The sequence below is a fragment of the Phacochoerus africanus genome, chromosome 4 (assembly GCF_016906955.1).
Source record: "Phacochoerus africanus isolate WHEZ1 chromosome 4, ROS_Pafr_v1, whole genome shotgun sequence".
NCBI classification, from domain to species: Eukaryota; Metazoa; Chordata; class Mammalia; order Artiodactyla; family Suidae; genus Phacochoerus; species Phacochoerus africanus.
The window spans coordinates 44,445,222-44,465,820 of NC_062547.1; the positions used below are offsets into that span (position 1 = coordinate 44,445,222).

General features: G+C 37.9%; 1 protein-coding gene across 5 annotated transcripts in view; it reads left to right on the forward strand.

Annotated features, from left to right (window-relative positions):
- Window positions 1–20,599, forward strand: part of SOX6 (SRY-box transcription factor 6) — a 424,407-nt gene that overhangs the window by 326,413 nt on the left and 77,395 nt on the right. For 3 of the 5 annotated variants that reach the window (XM_047776211.1, XM_047776209.1, XM_047776212.1), the window contains 3 exons: window positions 7,324–7,473; window positions 14,189–14,414; window positions 17,760–17,947. In XM_047776211.1, the coding sequence (XP_047632167.1) occupies window positions 7,324–7,473; window positions 14,189–14,414; window positions 17,760–17,947 (564 nt within the window). The remainder of the gene's footprint in view (window positions 1–7,323; window positions 7,474–14,188; window positions 14,415–17,759; window positions 17,948–20,599) is intronic. The other 2 variants (XM_047776210.1, XM_047776213.1) reach the window with 1 other exon arrangement.

Consider the following 20,599-nt stretch of genomic DNA (forward strand, 5'->3'; position numbering starts at 1 on the left):
CAACAGTTACTCTTGAAGTACACATAGGATGAATTTCTCTTTAAACCTTAAGGTAATGGCGGGAAAACATCCCTTTTATGTAGCCCAAACTGAAAGTTCTGATAGAATATACAACTTCTCTTTGTAGTCGGTTCCCCAAGAGGACATAACTTGTGGAGGAATGAGTCCTTGTGAACACTGAATGGGGACAGTAAGGAACTTGGTTCCTAGATTTCATTCTGTCCACTGCTTACCCATTGGTATGCTTATGCAAGTCCTTTCCTTTTCTAAGCTTACATTTTCTTCTATAAAGCAGAGGGATTGGATTAGATCATATTTGCACTTCTTTCTTCTAACATCGTTTTATCTAGTGTTTCTTTGCAAGAAAATCAATGCATTCTATGGTGAACTCAAGTGCTTATTGGTTCAGGAAGACAGAAATGGAGAGAAATGACCTCCATCTCTGGGGTTCCTTTTGGAGAGGCCGTGAGGAAAAGCATACTAAGAAAAGGGTGTGGGCAGAAATTATAGCAATTTTAGGAAGGCAGAAACAAAAAGGTAAATGAAGGAGTTTTCGTGGTTCTTGTTAACACATCAGTTAATTGTTAGGCATCAAGTTAGTTGCTAGGGACATAAAAACAAATGACTCAGTTCTTCCCTTAAGGGGCTCAGAATTTGGTGAAAGTACACAGAGATAGAGAGTGAGGTATGGTGGGAAGACAAAGGAGGCAGTGGTCAGAAAAGTCTTTAAGGAGAAAGCGATATTTGAGTTGAGACTCCAAAGATGTTTAGAATCATGACAAGCAAGAGGAGTTAATAGGAAAGGAAAAAATATGGCAGTAGAAAAATATGCAGGAGGGGCAAGGAGATTAACTTGGAAATTAACTCAATATGTGATGAGTGGGAGAAGTAGTTCTTCCTCTCTTCTTCCTCTCACCTCCTATCCCTACGGCCCGTTTTCTTGGTGTCAAGTATTAGGGGTATAACTAAACAAGTGCCTTCTGTGCTGAAAACAAGGCCTTCAGTTCTTTCCTTCCATAAAACCACAGCTATATTTCCTGGATCATTTTGTTGACATTGGAGGTTTATGAGAAGTAAAAGTATTTGTGATCTCTTTCAAATTATTTTTAAGCTCTCTCGCCCACCCCTCCTTCAGTCTGTAATGACTTGTTACTGACACATTTTCTTCCCTGTGCTGGACAAGCACTAAATCAGTCTGCTTAATTACCCCTGTCTCCGTTCCACCTTCTCTCAGCCTCACAGCTGAACTTACCCAGCTTTATAGCATGCCTTGCTTGAGAGGCAGAGGAATGATCGTCAGCATTGTTTTGAGAAGGTAACAAAAACCAGGATATCCCTGCAGAACTGTGCCAGGCTTGGGACCCAGTGTCAGGCAGCATCCATCAAGTAAATAATGGCATTTCCTTAAGGATGCCCCCTTACTCACAGCCCTCTTATTTCTCCAGTGTCTCTGCATTTTGCCCCTGAATAGTGTCTGGTACCCAAGAACAGTATCTGAGTTAACCTGGGCTGGAGGCCTGGAGTTCTTGCACATTATGTGGAACCACAGCACATTAGGTAAATATAAAGATGAGGGTTGAAATCTTCCAGTAGTGCCTACTGAATCTGTTTTTATGGAGTAGCATTTTCTCTTCTTTTCCTTTCTTCATTATCTACCAATAGGTAAGTTGTATTTGAAGGAGAATTTTTTTTTTCTTCTCTCTGGGTCAGATTCAGACAGGCCACTTTAAAATGCCCTTTCTAATTGAAATGACAAAACACAGGAGAATTTACTCCAAAGAGAATCCAGTGTGTGAAGTTGTGCCTGCTTGGTTTCCAATATTAGAGCATACTGGGCCAATTTAAAACCCTGTCAATTTTCTTTTTTATCAAGTTCTTCTATTTCTACCTATACCCTGCATAGTTCTTTTTATTTCAGCAGTCTATTAAGCATATGCTACTAGGGTATTTTAGGTGTCCTCTATGTGGCCCAAAGTTTGGTTGAATAGGGGAGTTTCACTAAAAACTGTGCCCCTTGCTTCTTCAAGATGACTGGAAGTACCCTTAACTCTTTTTTTTTTCTCTGTTTGAGGACTGTAAAAAAGCCATGTTAGAAAAAGAAGCTTTAAGACATCTGGAAATACAGTTTACTAGGTTTTCTACTTGAGAGCTCAGAAGAGCAGCAATGTCAGAATCTCTTCTCTTGGACAGTGACTCTCCTCTGGTGGTTCGGAACAGAAAAAGGGTTTCATTGTGATTCACTGTACAGCTTATTTAAAATAATTTTAATTTACAAAAGCAGAACACACATGGGCTTTAAAGTGGGACTTATTCTAAAAGAGATAATTCCTATCTTATGTAACTGTCTTGAAGATGAAATAAAATAATAAGTGTAAAATACCTAGCGTAGGACCTGGCTGAGCTGGTGTGTAATATGTGTTTGTTGAGTTAACACAGGAATGAATGAGGTTGATAACTGAATGAGTGTTATGTGGTTACGTGAAAATCATGTGATTATGAGAATAAAAGATCTTTCACCTCTTTGTCTAGGGTGCTCTCTTTTGATTTTTATCATAGAAAGTAGGTCTAAAAATATATTTCACATTATGGTAAATATTAGATACACTGTGACACTATCCATTATAATTTGACATAAATTTGGCTCTTTGGGAGGGAAAGCATGCCTTTCTTCCCAAATACAATAGTGTCGTAAAATGACTCTGACCCATTTCTTAGATCCAGGCCTTAGGCCAGTGTGTATTCTCAAAGACATTCAGGCATTTCTCTATAAGGCTGAATAGTGGGTAGGACCATTATTTTGTGTTGAATCTAAGCAGACTTAGTTATTATGATGGCACTAGGATCCAAATGCAAAATAGGTTTTCTTTAAGGCTAGTCTCAGGACACACAACTCCAGAAACACTATTACAGGTATATATTTGTGGGTTTGTGAGATCTTCATAGGACTTTCCTCATCCATTTTACTTAAAAGATTGGTCAATGAGTTAGTGGTAAAGCACAGAAAAGATTCTTTGTGTGCCTTGGTTTTAGTTCATTCTTCCTTCTAGATACTTCTCAGTGGGGAATAAAGTCTGAAATTATTAATATGGCCTAATAAAATGCTACCCCTCCCTTTCCACCTGGATGGTTCTTAAAGTGTTACTTTGTAGAGAAGCTATTCTGATCCTCTAGATATGTTAAATACCTTTGTTCGCTGGTCTCTTAACAGTCTCTGTTTTTCTTTCTCAGTACTTATCCCAACCATAATTCAGTTACTGCCTGAATCTTTACTGGCTCTATTAAGGCAGGGGCTATTTCTGAGCTGCTTGTTGTTGCACCTCCATTGTTTAGCACAGTATTTAGATAATAGTACACAGATGGTAAAGATTGGCCATTGAACAATTTCACCAATACTGGAAATGTGCTTGAAAAGTACAAAGGTTGGTTCATATATCCATTTCTACTCTAGATAAAGTTTGAATTATAGCTAGAGAGTTCTTATTCTAGCTTCAGTACTAACCATATGATCTTGGGCATGCTACTTCTCTTCTCTAGACCTCAGCTCATCAGTGGAAGAAGGAGATCAGACTAGACTAAATGGTGAATTAAGCTCTTTTCTGTTCTAGGTACTAAGTATGTTACTGTTTAGCTTACGAAAATTTTAACGCTGGCTACTTTATTAAAACTGAACTATTAATAAAGTTAGAATATTTTTAGCCATAAAATAGTAACAGTACTATTTTATAGTACTTAAAGTACTCCTATAAAATATGAGTGAATTTATGATTTTGAAAAATATTTAGCTATGCTCATTTTTACATATATGCATATTTGGGGTAAAGAGACAATTCAAGATCCCAAATAATCACTGAACATTTTTCAAAATGGAAATGGAAAAAACCTATATTTACAAAAACAGTCTTCACCAAAGTTTAAATGTTTATAGGACTTTGGTTAAGCCTGTTACAAGCTTTACTACACTGTTGATTTTTTAAACCTCAGTGTTGTTTGGAAATGAATATTCATTACTGTCATCATTATGACTGTGAACTACGATCTGAGAGTCTTACATGGAATGACTTTTTTGTAAACCCTTATGTAATAGTTAATCAGAGTTTAACCTTCTTCCTTCCTAAGCCATTAGTTTGCAAAGGGGTTTTCTAACTTAAAGCTATTTATTATTTTTTTGGCTGCACCCATGGCATGCAGAAGTTCCTGGACCAGGGTTCGAACACACACCTTAACAGTGACAACACTGGATCTTTAACCTACTGTGCCACAAGGGAATTCCTAAAGCTATTTATTTGAATAACTATTTTATGTTCTTTCAGAAAATGATGCAGTAGCATTTAGAGACACTTCATAAGTAATTAGGCAGGGAAGAAAAATCAGTATTACAATTTCTGTTAGAAGAGTTTGACAGGTTAGTGAAGCTAGCAGTTAGGAGCTATCTAGTCAATGTTCTAAAAATGACTTCAAGAGAATAATTCATTTCTTGTTAAGCAGTATAATTCAATTTGGACTGAGTTTGTTTTCCTTTTATTTTTTTAAAACTCAACGCCATAAAATTATTCATTACTTTTACAATAAATGTAATCATATACAATTGCTGTTGCCTCGTTTATAGAGAGAATATCTCTCCTCCCTGATATCCAGTGAATTTATATAGCATATTAATTTGGAAAAATATTGATTAGTTTTCTTTGTTTTGCAAGGCAATTCTCTTGATGCTAGGCCTTCTTGATGCGAGGCATTCAAAAATAATTAGGTTGACCTCAATAAGCTTATAGTCTATCAAGCAAAATAAGACCTGTGCACAAAGTTAATAAAAAAAAATAATAAGCATTACAAGAAAATTGCAAATCAAGTGTTTAGGATCTTTATTTTAAAACTCCCCCAGAGCTATATCCTTGTTCCAACTTTGAATCCTCCTCAGCTCCTAACACAGAGCCTGGTGTATAGAACATATTCTGTTAATGTTCGCTTAGAAGATGAACTATCTGTGAAATGATTCTGTAAACCTATGCCTATTTAATGAATAGCATTCTTTTATCCAAGTCATACCAAAATCTTCAATCTGAAAAGCTCTATACTTATATCTAAAATAATCATGTTTTCTTTGACAGAATGTGAACATTTTTATTTTCGTGAGCTCCTTCTGTCTTTACATTGGAATCCAATTTCTAATTTCTATTTCAAAGCTCATTCTACTAAATCTTTTTTTGGTCTTTTGAGGGCTACACCTATGGCATATGGAGGTTCCCAGGCCAGGGCTCGAATCGGAGCAGTGGCTGCTAGCCTACACCACAGCCACAGCATCTGTGACCTACACTACAGCTTATGGGATCTGAGCCGCATCTGTGACCTACATTACAGCTTATGGCAACACCAGATCCTTAACCCACTGAGCGAGCCCAGGGATCAAACCTCCAAACCCCCAACCTCAGGGTTCCCAGTTGGATTTGTTTCCACTGCACGACAATGGAAACTCCCTCATTCTAAATCTTATCTGATATTCTACTGTCCAGTTTACCCAGCTCTGTGAGTTTTCCTCCTGCCCCTACTGTGTCAGTAATCACAACTCACAAGGAACTCTGAGGAATCTTGCTTTTCTTAAGTACAACACTTTAAAAAGTGTTATAAAATAAGTGATTGTTGAAACTTTAGAGGAAGCAATGAACACTATTTCTAAAAGACGTCTATCGTTCAATTATTTTGAAGGATTTCTGAATTTAGTCAGCCTTTGAAAAAAAATAGATTTGTTCCCCAGAATTTCTTTTTCTGCTTTTCTTCACTAGTTGAAATTCCCTGAAGGACTCAAGATTGAGTTAAATTGACTTTCTTCTGATCTTGTGGATCATAAAGTAAAATGAAAGCATAAATGATGACTAAGGGCTCTTGCCTCTCTAAGATTTCTTGATTTTAATACTCTCAAGTAAGACATATCAGTCATGATACCAGCCTCCACATAGCCAATACCTTTACAACGTCCAACCATCTCTATTCCATGCAGTACAGAACTTTTCTTTGCTAGCTTAATCCAAGCAGAAATTTTTAGAAGCTTCACTTTCTCACTCTTTGAAGACACCTGGCTGAATTTTAGAAGAAAAGGAGACAACAGGGTAAAAAGGAAACAAGACAGCTTCCCCTCCCCGCCACCGAAATTCTAGCAATTTGACTGACTTTACTTGTGAATTTTTCTTGCCACTGAGTCATTGCATATACAGAATTATGAAACTTTAATTTCTTTAGAGGCTTGTTATATTAGAAAAATTGTTCCAAAGAAAGCAACAATCATGACATAAGCACATCTGGCTCTTGCAAATTATTCTTTATTAAGCTTTCATTTAATTACATGTGCTGAAAGGTCTGTTTTTGATTACTGTAATTTTTTTTATTTGTCCATCTGAATGATAGTAATGCTGGAAATTACATACAAACCACCTGTTTTTTCTCCCCTACTAATGTGGCAAAGTTTGAGCTATTTTCTCTGTGGTTGATGAACTAGGAAGCTTTCTATTTATGATAGAAATGTGACTATCAAGGTAATGGCTTAATCTTGACGATAAGAAGAAAAGAAAATATTTGAATGGCGTTTTCAGGCATGAAGTAGTGTTAAGATTGAGGTATCTGAATTCTGGTTAACCACAGCAGATTGACACATTCATTTATCACTGATTTCATCCCAAAGCTAATAAATCGACAGGAATTAACATCCTCTTTAGGAAAAAGAAGCTTGATTTTTTTCCCCCCGCTCAAATCTGACTATGTTCTCTTTAGGGTTGTGTTATATGCTGCATAGAAATAAGACCTGAGGAAAGTGGAACTACCTTAAGGGCCTCAGGGCTCTTAAGGGCAGTACTCTTACCATCCAGAAGGATCAGCTTCCCCAGAGAAGCTTGGTCAGTATTAAATTAGAACGATGGTCTTCCAGAAATCCCTAGGAAAGTTTAGATTAGTTTCTTAGTTCCTAAATGTTAAAATTACATGACTGACATACTGACATTTAAAGAATTTTAATAAAGATTTTAGGTACTAGAAAGAATATTTGAGACCATTTAGCCAAATTCCTTTTAGTACAATCAAAGAAACTGAGTCCTAGAGCAATTCAATCTTTTGTTTAGGGTCATAGATTTATTTCTAGAAGAAACAGGAACAGCAGGATGTGTCCCATACCACTCTTATTTCTGTTGTACCATTTGTTCTCTTTTATTTTCCTCTTTAAAAATAGTGAAAGCAAAATTACAAGACTGTCAGAGAAATATTTAACAATACGGTAAGTTTTTTGGAAACTCCATTTCAGCTGCATTTAAAGAGATGATGTTTGTCTTCCTTGTTTTGCAGCAGCTCTATGCCGCTCAGCTGGCCAGCATGCAGGTGTCACCTGGAGCAAAGATGCCATCAACTCCACAGCCACCAAACACAGCAGGGGCAGTCTCACCTACTGGGATAAAAAATGAAAAGAGAGGGACCAGCCCTGTAACTCAAGTTAAGGTATTTGCTTTGCAGGATTATGGAAACAGTTTGGAAAATAGCTTCACAAGAAAGATAGTGAACCAGGCTGTGCTGGGAATAAACAGCAGGAAGCAAAGCAATATAAAGGAACCCCAAAATGCTCCTCTTTATGGTAAATTTCATGATTGAGCACTGAGAAACAGGTGTTTCCCTTTTGATAACAATAGTGCCATATTATGAGATCTTTACCTAAATCTGCAAACTTACTTCTCAAGAGTGTTTCCCCTTTGGATTCTGGCTTTTATTTTTTAATGTTCATTGGCATGAATGGCCATGGTTTTATTACCAGTCTCTGTCATAGACTTCTGACACTTCTAAGTTCCTTAAACAGGTGGGGAGCCAACATAGTGCTAGAGAAGGAGGATCTCAGAACTGTAGATTGACATAAGGGGACAAAAAGAACCTAATGCTGGACTTTACCTGGTTTGTTAATAAAGGTCTCTCTCCTTCAAAAGCAGTTATAAACATGGGCTCTGAGGAATGAATAGGGTCATTACCTAATCACGCCTTGATGCCATGTAGAGTTGTGAAAGGATGAACAGGCTCTCCCAAGTTATGGCTGAAACATTAATAGATACCTTTCCTCACTGATTTTCAGTGTCTTAAAATGGGGCAGCCAAGAGGTACTTGGTGACAGAGGAGAATTGATGATCCAGTCCAGCTTTGTGCTACAATTGGTACTTATAGGTTTTTATGATTGCCTTTGCTTCCTATATTGCATTAAAAAATTCAAGCAGTTCAAAGAAACAGTTGTTTTGTATCATTGACAACTTCTTTGAAGGGTATGCTAAGCATAGATGTATTATTGTAATGTGCCCAAAGTAGTGCATTTGGAGAACTTTTGCAATTATTACACCATTGCATGGGAAACATCTAAGGCAAATAAAATGGCATTGAAGCCCACAAAAGTACTGGAATTATTTTCTAAAAGTTGTAGATAGGAATTTTGAGATTTCAGAAAGGCCCTTAAAAAATATGGATCCCAGGAGTTGCTGTTGCGGCTCAGCGGTAACGAACCTTACTAGTGTCCATGAGTATACTGGCTTGATCCCTGGCCCTTGTCAGTGGGTTAAGGATCTGGTATTGCTGTGATCTGTGGTGTAGGTTGAAGTCACAGCTCAGATCCTGCATTGCTGTGGCTGTGAAGTAGGCCAGCAGCTGCAGCCCCAATTCAACCCCTAGCCTGGAAACTTCCATATGCCACAGGTGTGGCCTTAAAAAAAAAAACAAAACCAAAAAGTGGTTCCCAAATTCCAAAGATAACTAACAAAAGGTAAACATCATTAGGAGGGATAAGGTCTGCCTGTGCTGACACAAAGGAATTAATTCAGTGCCACCCTTGCCTTTAGATCTTCCAAAGAAATGGATGAACATTTATGCTCTGTTACTATAATTGTTGAGATACGACAGGCAGTTTACGTTTAATAAGATAGCATTAACTTGTGGAAACAGACAATCTATTTTGTGTCCCAAGAGTTTCTGTTTGTGAATAAGAGTCAGAATACTACAACTCAAATCAAGGTACTTTGTTTAATTATAGTTGTTGGAATATAAGCATATCAAACATCAATGACTTGAGTTATTGAGTATTAGTGATTTTTAACATGAAAAAGTCATTTTATAAGTGGGTTGGCCAAATGGAACTGCACCAAACCAAGCCTTTATTGGATGAGTAAAATGTTCCCTGGTTAAATTTAAGTTTATATCTGCTTTTACCATTCCAGCTTTGTGGGCCAACTGAATTTTATTACTCACTTGACCACATGCAAATTCTTAGGGAGTTCTCTATATAATTTGACTTGACTATATTTTATGTTTATAACAAAGGAAACATTTATTATACTTATTAGATTGTTTATTGTGTGCATGAGTAAAAATATATAGACCAAGACTAAAAGTAAATGTCTAAAATTTTAAAAAGAATAACCCCCACCTATTACTGCAGAACTTCTGAAAAGAATTTTTTGTTGTTGTTGGTCTTTTGCCTTTTCTAGGGCTGTTCCCGCGGCATATGGAGGTTCCCAGGCTAGGGGTTGAATCAGAGCTACAGCTGTGGGCCTACACCAGAGCCACAGCAACGTGGGATCTGAGCTGCATCTGCAACCTACACCACAGCTCATGGCAGCGCCAGATCCTTAACCCACTGAGCAACGACAGGGATCAAACCTGCAAACCTCATGGTTCCCAGTCAGATTGCTTAACCACTGCTCCACGATGGGAACCCCTGAAAATAATCTTATATTTTGCTAATTGAAAGAATTATGGTCACAAAAATATCTCATATATCTGTTTATAGTCACTGTTTTTCCTCTGTATATAACATGACTACCTGGCATATTGTATTGTTAACTGAAGGTAACACAAATAAAAATAGGTGGTCTTCTGTACTTTTTCCCCCCAGAATTTTTGTTTGTTATAATTGTCAACAGCAGAAGCCAGGATGTTTCTTTTCAAATGTCAGTTCTGTCATTTTTACTAGATGTGTCACCTTGGGCAAGTTACTTAACTTCTTTTAGCCTTAGTTTTTGCCTCTGTAAAAATGAAAGTAATATTATTTTGAGTCTTAAATGAGAAGCACATCCTCTCACATATAGCGAGTCTTCCATAAGTGTTAGTATAGTGATGATGACGATGATGATGGCAACCTAATGGTAATAAAGAAGATGCTGATGGTGGTAGTAGTGGTTGTGACTGAAGTATCTAGTAATAGACTGAGAGAGCTCCTAAAAGAAACCTAGAGGATTTCCATCTTAAACAATTATAGAAGAATAGGAATTTACACTCCCAACTTGAACAACTAAAACATAAGACAAAGTACATAAAACAGTTGTTTCAGACATTTCTAGTAGGAGTACAGAACCAGGATCCCTGAGAAGAGAGACAAGTGAGGCAAGCACTATGATTGTTCCAGAGTACTGTCTAGAGGGAGTTTCCAGGCAGTAGTGCATGGGTATCCACATGCAGCCTGGCAACCTTCCTGAGTGGAGAGATGGAGTTCATAGTTTAAGGATGTCAAGGTAGATGGAATTTGTGAAGTAGAGTACTAGAAGAAAGAGCTATACAAAGAGAGAACACTGGAGATCTGCAGAAGGTTCCCCTGTATTTAGCTGCATATTAATCAGCATATGCATGTGAAGAAACTATCTGAGGCCAGGAAAAGACCAGATGTAGCAGACAAAGCATTAAAAGGTTCACAAGGGACTGAGAATTATAGGTACTCCCACTGGCCAAAGTGGAAAGATCTCCTGACATATGGGCACCAAGTAGAATCCCCCGCAGGATATTATTACCTCAATAGTGAGGCCACATGATCCCTAGATTAATCACTGCTCTGAATCTGCCTAACAAAGCTTAAAAGTAAACCTAGAAAGGATCAACTTTTTCTGCATCTCAGAATAAAATCCATAAATGTTTAAAGGAATAAACTCTGACACCCAACAATGTAAAATTCACAATGTGTAGTATCTATTCAATAATGACCAGGCTTTCATAGAAGCAAGAAAATAGGAACAACAATGAGGACAATAGTTAGTCATTAGAAACAGACCCTAAAGTGACATAGATGATAGAATTAGTAGGTCAGACAGTAAAAACATCTCTTTTTTTGACAGTAAATGTGGGAACTGGGGGACTCAAGGTCTCAGGGACCAAGAGCACTGCCTCAAGATACCACACCGCTTTTATTGTGCTCTTTAGATGAGATCAAGTGAGGAGTGTCTATGTGTGCATGATATAGGGTTTGTTTACTATCATATAAGTTCTTTTACTATTTTAAAAGCCACTTAGCTGGTAAAATGTTAAGTTTTTACTCTGACCTTTAGGAAAAACAGCTCTTATAAGAGATTTCCAGCTATAGCCAAGTGAAGAGGTAAGCATAACTGCTCCCTGAAAAACACCCACAAAGTTTCTGTTGGGCCAGGGTAGGGTGTGCAGATCAACACCAGACCTGCCATGGTAGAAGGGGAGTGACTTGATTGTGAGTTGTTAAGTGCTTCTCATACTCAGTGGCATTCGTGGTAGAAGTAGCAATTATTGAATTACAAGAATAAATAAGAAATTAGAATACACAGTCATATCTTTTTTATTGAGCCTCACTTTATTGTGCTTCATAGCTATTGCTTTTTGTTTTTTGTTTGTTTGTTTGTTTGTTTTTTGCAATTTGAAGGTTTATAGCAACCAGGCTAGTCAGATGATGGTTAGCATTTTTTTAGCAATGAAGTATTCTTCCACAGAATATGGAAGTTGCCAGGTCGGAGATTGAATCTGAGTCACAGCTGTGACAACAGTGGCTCCTTAACCCATTGCACTGGGCCAAATATTAACCTATTACACTGGGCCAAAGGTCAAACCTGCGCTTCCACAGCGACCTGCGCTGCTGCAGTCAAATCCTTAACCTACTGCACCACAGCAGGAACTCCAATAAACTATTTTTAATTAAGGTGTATACATTTTTTACATAAAAAACACATTATTACACTTATTAGACTTGTTGTGATGTTTGATTTATCGCAGTGGTCTGGAACTAAACCCATAATATCTCTGAAGTATGCATATATTCAAACCTGAATAAAATCAGGTGTTATAAACTCCATATATTCAAGAAGATAGAGGAAAACATGAACATTATAGGGTAAGACATGGGAAACTTAAACTGAATCCTAGAGATGAAAAATACAGTGTTTGAAATGAAAGTACACTGGATTAGTACTGATTTAGACTATCAACAGATTAGTTATTGTAGAAGAAAAGATTAGTGAACTTGATGACCTAACAATGAAACTGTCCACAATGAAATACATAGAAAAAAGGCTTTCAGTGCTGTGGGATATCAAGCAGACTAATGTATCCAACTGGCACCCCAGAAAGAGAAGGAAGGGACAGACAAATATATTTGAAGAATTAATGGCTGAAATTTTTCTATATTTGAAGAAAACTCTGAACTCGGGTATCTCAGAAGCTCAGTGAACCCCAAGTAGAAGAAATGTGGAGAAAACTAATATATAAAACATTATTTAGATATGAGAAAAGGCACTAGAATTCAGAGCAAAGGGAAGTAAATTGTAATTAAGCACATCCAATAATCTTGGCATTCATAATGATACAATTATGTTTCTTGAGAACCTATTCTATGCCTAGATAGAGATAAAAGTACATTGCAACATAGATATGCCAGATTTCTTATCTCCTACCAAGACAAAGAAACAAGGCAAAACAACAGAAGAAAGCTATGGCATCACTACATTATCAAATGACTTCTGTTCTCTGATAGTTTAGTGGAAAAGAGCCCTCGGAATTGGAGTCTAATAAGCTGTAATTCAAATTTTGTCCCTTCATGTATGGCTTTAACACTCTGACTGCTTCTTCCTTTGTAAATTTAGAATAATACTGCCCAACCTCATAGAATAATTGATGATTAAATGAGCTAATGAATGTATGTCAGAATGTCTAGCACCTTGTTGGTGTATAGTGGCTCTGCTGTGCAGGTTATTTTGATTTTCTCTTTCTAATCCTTCCTGAGTATTGATTTCTAGCATCCCTTTTTATTCCCTCTTAAACAATGACATTTGTACTGGAAGAATCAGGCCCTCTTTTCTGCAGATGAAGAAATTGAGCCCAAAGAGGTCACATGTTTGCCAAGGAGGAACGAGTTTAGTTGCTAAGCTCTACTGTATGTTTTAAACAATGGCATTAAAAGCAAGTTCTCTGTGCCTTTTCAGAAGCAAAATAGGAGTTAACATTTGCTAACAATTTAATTTTAAACACAATAACACAGGCCTTAAAACCAAACATTTAAATGAATATGCTCATATTACAACTAAATTTCTTGAAAGATGGAAGTGTTGTTAAGGGTATTTTATGGCAGGATAAATGAAACAAAATAAAGGTAAGGAGCTTAGCTTTCAAGCTTCTGGTAAAACTAGAGTTAAAGACAGATATTTGAATACTGTGCTCAGCATAGTACGGGCATCTTAAAATAGACATTCTGTAAATATATATAGCAAGGAATATAAAGAGACATCACTTTAGACATGAAAAATAAATTGCATATAGCATGGTATATAAAACATAATTATAATGTGTGCTTACTCTTTGCAAAAATTAATTTTAAACATGAATAGAGACCAGAATATAGACCATGAATGGTGCCCACACCCAGAAAGCCACATAGAAGCCATGCTGTGGCATGCGGCTCCCTGGGCAAAGGCCCAGGAGAGCAGAAGAAGGCTTTCTGTGTTTCCATTTTTAAAGTACTTGCAATTGTTTGATTTAAAATATATATTAAAAAATTAGTGGCAGAGCCTATTTATAGTTCCAGGAACTTTTCAGAGAGAATAATACAAAAGCACTACAGAGCTGCTGAAATTTTAAATAATTCTTTGTAAATGCCCTAGGTTAATTTAGATCCCTGAAAACACATTAGGAAATTAAGCTGTAATGTGAGCTAATTCAGATTTTAATTTGGCAAAAAGAATGATCCAACTACACAGTTAATGTAAATAGAAGCATAACACAGGGAAATTAATGAGGTTTCCTTCTGATGCATCTTCAAGGAGGTAGATAATTAGCTTCTTTTGTTATTATTGCAGGAGAATGTGGCATTGTCTCTGAGGTGTAAAATAACTGTGGCGTACTAAGTGATAATGTGCTTCATTTGTCTTTTTTAAAAATAATTGTTTATGTTAAACTCTTGTAGGATGAAGCAGCAGCACAGCCGCTGAATCTCTCATCCCGACCCAAGACAGCTGAGCCTGTAAAGTCCCCAACATCTCCCACCCAGAGCCTCTTCCCAGCCAGCAAAACCAGCCCTGTCAGTCTGCCTAACAAAAGCAGCATCCCCAGCCCCATTGGAGGAAGTTTGGGAAGAGGATCCTCTTTAGGTAAATGGAAAGGTCAACACCAGGAAGAGACTTATGAACTAGGTAAAAGAAAGCAAAACATGTTTGTTGATGACTGATTCTTGTTTCCAAAGTGTTCCTTAGTACAAGAAAAAAAAAAGTGAAAGTAAAAAAAGTAAAAGCATTGTCTTTTCTATTGAAACATAACCCAATTTGGTGTCTTAGGTGACTAGAACTTTTAGAAAAGGTTATCATACAAATCCTGCTGAGAGGGGTTCTTCAGATGATGATGTGTTAGATCCAGCCACCAGAGACTTAGACATTTCTGTGTTTGGTCAAGTGCTTTGCCACTGAAGCACCTCTAGGCAGGCAAGCGTGACCATGAATTCTCGAAGGGCCTAAAGGGACCTGGCCAAAAAGCTGCCTGCCAAAAAGTCCAAAATTGCTTTGAAATTTTACATTCTTTTTGGTGAAGTGTATGTGAATTTTGTATCTTATCCCTTATCAGTTTTGCATGGAAGCAGGTATGAATGACACACTTATGATATCATGTACAATAAAAATTGATATCTGATAAGATATATCATTATGATCCTCTGGATTCTTAATATTCTCTGATATAGTGCCAAGGATCTTAGGCATATTCATATCCAGGTGTGAGACGTATAGAGGAAAAACATGGGGTCTGTCATCAGGCAGACTTGGACTGAGAGCTTTTACTTACTAGCTCTGTGACTCTGTGAAGATTATTTAATGTTTTTGAACTCAGTTTCCAATCTCTGGAAAGGAAATATTACTATCTAGCTCATAGGTTGTTATAAGAATTAAAAGAAAAAAATGACACATAGAATGCCTAATAGTGCCTGGCACCCGAAAGACATGCAATTTATGTGCCTTTTAAAAATTGAAGTCTAGTTGATTTACTAATGTTGTGCTAATTTCTTCTGTACCGCAAAGTGACTCATTCATATATGTATATATTCCTTTAAAAAAGTATTTTCCATCATGGTCTATCCCAGGAGATTGTATATAGTTCCCTGTGCTATACAGCAGGACCTTTAGAATGTTTATCCATTCTAAATGTAGTAGTTTGCATCTACTAACCCTAAACTGCCAGTCTCTCCCACTCTCTTCCCCTTCGCCCCTGGCAACTGCAAGTCTGTTTTCTATGTCAAAAGACATGCAATTTAAACAGACTGGAGGAACTAATACTAACACATTTACATAAATATGTGGAATGAAACAGTACATGTGAAAGCACTTGTCAGGTGCAGAGAGCCAACTAAGTGTGAACATTATTGTTACTATACTCTGTAGGACTTCTAATTTTTGCATAAAGACCCAGAGGTTCAAAGGGGTTAGGGAGAGAACTAGCATTTCTTCATCATACTCCTTTCCTTGTATTATTGACTCCTGGAGCCTGAAATGCTCACTGTAATAAATAAAATAATGTGTTAGTATAGCCATTTACAGTTTAAAAACATTTTGCCTATCTTATTTCATTTTATTTTTCACAGTGATCTTATGTGTCAGATGGTGTGTTATTATTATTATTACTCTCATTGAATAATAAAGTAAATTGTGATCTTATGGGGAAAATGACTTGCCCACAGCCATGAGGCTATTAATTAGAAGAGTCTATGCTAGAATCCGTGTCCTCTCACATAAAATTCAGTTCTCATTTTGTAAACTCACAGTTGGAATATTCACTGGGCTTATGCTGAAGCTAAGTGAATCTTCTGATGGTGAGATGTAAATTCTCCTCATTGGAAATTGGGGACATTAAGATCCATACAGCAGCCTATTCTCATTTGGAGTCTGGATGCCTCTTTCAAGGGCCTGGAGGTTTTCCCTCCAAGTCAGTGGTGTTGCTGTGGGAGAGAGAAATGAATCATTTCCAGCATGTGAATGTGATTGCTGGATTGTTGGAAGCTGTGAGATGAGTGGGGAAAAGCCAACATAGAATAAATAATAGACTCAATCTTGAAATGGCCCTCCTATAATCCGCTTCTGAATTTTGTTTGGAAAGCATTTGTTTACTATTCTAAGCACTGTGAGGGCCAAAGATGACTGTATCACAGGCCCTGCTCTTATGGACTTTATACTTTAGCAGAGTGTATTCCTTAGATCATGAGCTAGAAATTTGCTAAAGTCTTATCACTCCTGTCTAGACAATACTGGATAGAATTTTTTAATCATCAAAGCTTCAGAGAAAAAGTTATGAGTTTTCTGTATCGTAAAAAGTGACTATTTCACTTTTTAAATCTTTCCCATAAATAGTGTTGGGAATATTTTCTATTCTCAATTGCGTGTGCATATGAACTGCACACACACAGATGTGGTGTGAGATTGACTGTAGTCTAGTTTCCTGTGTCCTGCCTCTGTGAGGTATGTGTACACACAGAGACAAACTCTCTCTCACACACACACACACACACACACACACACACACACACACACACACGTGCTATGAAATGCTCATACTGGGATACAAGCAAATAGATCACAATAAACTTTATACAGCAGCTGAAATCTGTCAGCAAGCAATTACTTTGTCTAAAACTGGAAAGGCTAATCTAAAGTATTAATTTTAACTTAATACAGTAAAATACAGTATTAATTTTGACTTAATATAGTAAAAATGCAAGATATGAAGGAAAATTAGTTTAATTTTGAATTTTGACCTTCTGTTTTGCATGGAATATAATGAAAGTAAGTGTTTTCACTTTATGTGAAGCTTTGTCCTTATGTGAAATCCATTCCCACACATATAGCCTCACTATCATGAAGGCAGGGAGCTGAGAGCAGTGGGTGTTCGGGTTGGGGGCAGGAAATGGGTTGTCATTCTCTTGGTAAATAACTGAGGCAGCATGATGAGAGAATGCTTCATTAACCAGCCAGTGATTGGGGAATGGAGAGTGCGGTGTGTTCCTTCCTACCCCCTCTCTCCTGCCGTGGACATATGAAAACACAGATACAGACATCACCAAAGTACACATTTGGCCTCACAAATTCTTTCTGCTAGGCCAGAAACAGCTTTCCTGCATTAGCACACCAGATATAATGGGCAGCCTGCGCAGGTGTCTCTGTGCCCCTCCCTACCCACTTCTGCCTACTACTCTCCCGCCGATTGTTAGAGATAGCTAGGAAAGATACATACCTGTATATGGGAATCTAGGAACCTTCATCTGTGAGGAGGTGGATTGACAGAGTTCAGACAAACTGGAATGCAAGGGCATCCTCCAAGGGCTTCAAAAATCGGCACCGTTCCATTGCCCTGGATTCCTGTGCTCTGTTGCCGTTTTCTTAATAGCAAATGTGCCTCTTCCCTGTGCGGAGAATGCGGCCTTCTACAGGGGAATGGATAGTAGCGGTGTTTTTTAAGAGTCTAACCTTACAAGCCTCTAATAATGCATCCTGTGTATGCAGATATCCTGTCCAGTCTCAACTCCCCTGCCCTGTTTGGGGATCAGGATACAGTGATGAAAGCTATTCAGGAGGCTCGGAAGATGCGAGAACAAATCCAGCGGGAGCAACAGCAGCAGCAGCCACATGGTGTTGATGGGAAGCTGTCCACCATGAATAACATGGGGCTGAACAACTGCAGGAATGAAAAGGTAAAACATGCTTCCCTCCTTCACTGGCTCTCCTATACACGCTGACTCCTTATCTGGCTCTTTCCAGGCTCCCAAGTATCAGCCTGCAGTCAAAGATTTGGGCTTCTAGCTTGAGGGCTGTATTGTATCACATTCAAGCATCTCTGCTGATTAACAAATAGACCCTTTCCCATGTAGTGAGGGTTGCCTCCCTGGTACATGACCAGGTACCCAACCTTCCTGCCTCTTGGTGTTTTTCTGTCCCATTCCAAAAGATATAGAAAGATCATATACTAAGGGGGATATGTGAAGTTACAAGAATGAAATAGACTATCAGATTATTAAAAAGGGAAGAAGCATATATGCTCATGGTGAAGGCTAAGACATTACCATGACTCATCATTGAATTTATTACTAAGCTTCCTATCAACCTGAGCAGAATAGAAAACAAAGCAACTCACAAGATGAATTCATTTATTTCTTTTGATTCAACAAGTTATCAAGTGCTTATTCTATAATAGACACTGTTCTAGACACTGGAGATACAACAGTGAACAAATCAGAAAAAAACCTCTGTTGTCACAGAGCTTACATTTCTAATAGGGGAATGCAGATGAGGAAAAAAATAAACAAATACAATAAATTAAGTGTAATGTCAGTAACATCAGGGGGTGAATCAGTGACATAAGAAAAAAAGAAGCAAGTTAAGGGAATAGGGAGTTTTGGGGTTGTTCTTTTAGATAGGCTAGCAGGAACTCGAAGGAAGTGGCACTGAGTAGAGAGATGTGAAAAGAGTTCTGTGTAGGCCATGTGAAGAGCATCCAGGCAGTGGGAACAATAAACTTAGAGGCCCTTAGAGTGCAGGACCAGCAACAAGAAGGCCAGCACAGCAAGAGCTGCATGAGGGAAGGGAGAGCAGTGGAACAGGAAGTGAAGGGATAGGCGGAAGCAGAACATTTTAGACCTTTAAGCCCTGGAAGGGCTTTGTGTTTCGCCTTGAGTGTGATAGGAATTCCTAGACTGGTTTTGTCCGGGGCATTGACGTGATGTGATTTATTTATAAAAAGATCATTCTGGGAGTTCCCGTCGTGGCTCAGTGGTTAACCAATCCGACTAGGAACCATGAAGTTGCGGGTTCGATCCCTGGCCTTGCTCAGTGGGTTAACGATCTGGTGTTGCCATGAGCTGTGGTGTAGGTTGCAGACACGGCTTGGATCCAACGTTGCTGTGGCTCTGGCCTAGGCCGGTGGCTACAGCTTCGATTATAGATCCCTGGCCTGGGAATCTCCATGTGCCGTGGGAGCGGCCCAAGAAATGGCAAAAAGACTAAATAAATAAATAAATAAATAAAAAGATCATTCTGCCTAATGTGCAAGAACAGACTGTAGGAGGCTAAGAATGGAAATAGGCAGGCCATCTGAGAGGCTACTGTCCTACATTGGTTGAAAAATCCTGATTATTTGATGAATGAAATGCCATTCCTTGGCTTGTATCTGCATCACTCCTATTTCTGTCTCCCTCTTCACGTGGCTGTCTTCCATCTGTGTATGTCCTTGTGTTTCCAAATCCCTCTCTTTGTATAAGGATGTCAGTCACTGGATTTAGGGTCCACCCTAAACCATTTTGACCTTATTTTAACTTGATTATATCTGCAAAGACCCTATAGATACATTGACTGTATGAATATATAGTGTGTTACATTCATCATTATCAGACTCTCCCCTCTGCCACCAATTGATCCTCTAAGTGGAACGTTTGCATCAGGTAGGAGAGAAGCTATCTGTGGGAATGGTGGGTCTTTGAGTTTCGGTTAAGCCATAAACTTTTATATACTTGGGACTTGCCATGCACATACCAGTCACTGGATCTGTCAATCACTTAAGTGCCCCTTCCCCATTAAGTGTTCCATCCTTGGCAGTGGGCTCACAAGGCAGAGCTGCTCTTGAAGAATTGCCTGAGTAGATGGTTGTCTATAGCGTAAGGTTTCAGAATCACAGGACAAGAAAAGCCTTGCTCCCAAACCCCTTCTTCCACTCTGATACTAGCCATAAACAGAGAGTCATTCTTTCGACCTAAGATACTGTCCTATGCTAGTGAGTACCATAAAATAATAACATATGTAATCATAATGTGAATAACTATAAGATACTTTTTTGGGTCCTGGGTAGGTAAACAAGTTTTAGCCTAGGAATACTGAGTGGGAAATTGGGTTAAAAACAAGAGAATGGATACAGACATTAGAGACCATCTCCTACTTCATAATTTTTGTCAAGGGTTAATTATAAAATTAATATAGGAAAGATATCAGTGATTTGTTTCATTGAGTCTTTTAAAATGTATTAGTTTTCAAATAAAAGTGATGTATGATTACTGAAAATTCTAATAGTACAGACAGATATGTGGTCAAAAGCTTACTACCCTCCTCACCCCATTAACCACCATTAATGGTTCAGAAGCTGTCTGTGTATATGACAAAGTGTTAATGAGTTTAAATATTTATATTTATATTTATATAGGAGGCACTGAGTTGTCACTTAGCACATGTGTGATATTTGGTGTTGAATAACTTCTCCGAATCTCAAATTTTTTTAACTATAATTTGGGCTACAATGAAGTAACATATATGTGAGTATACTTAGCACAGCTTCTGGTACAGAGTAGGCACTTTCTTAT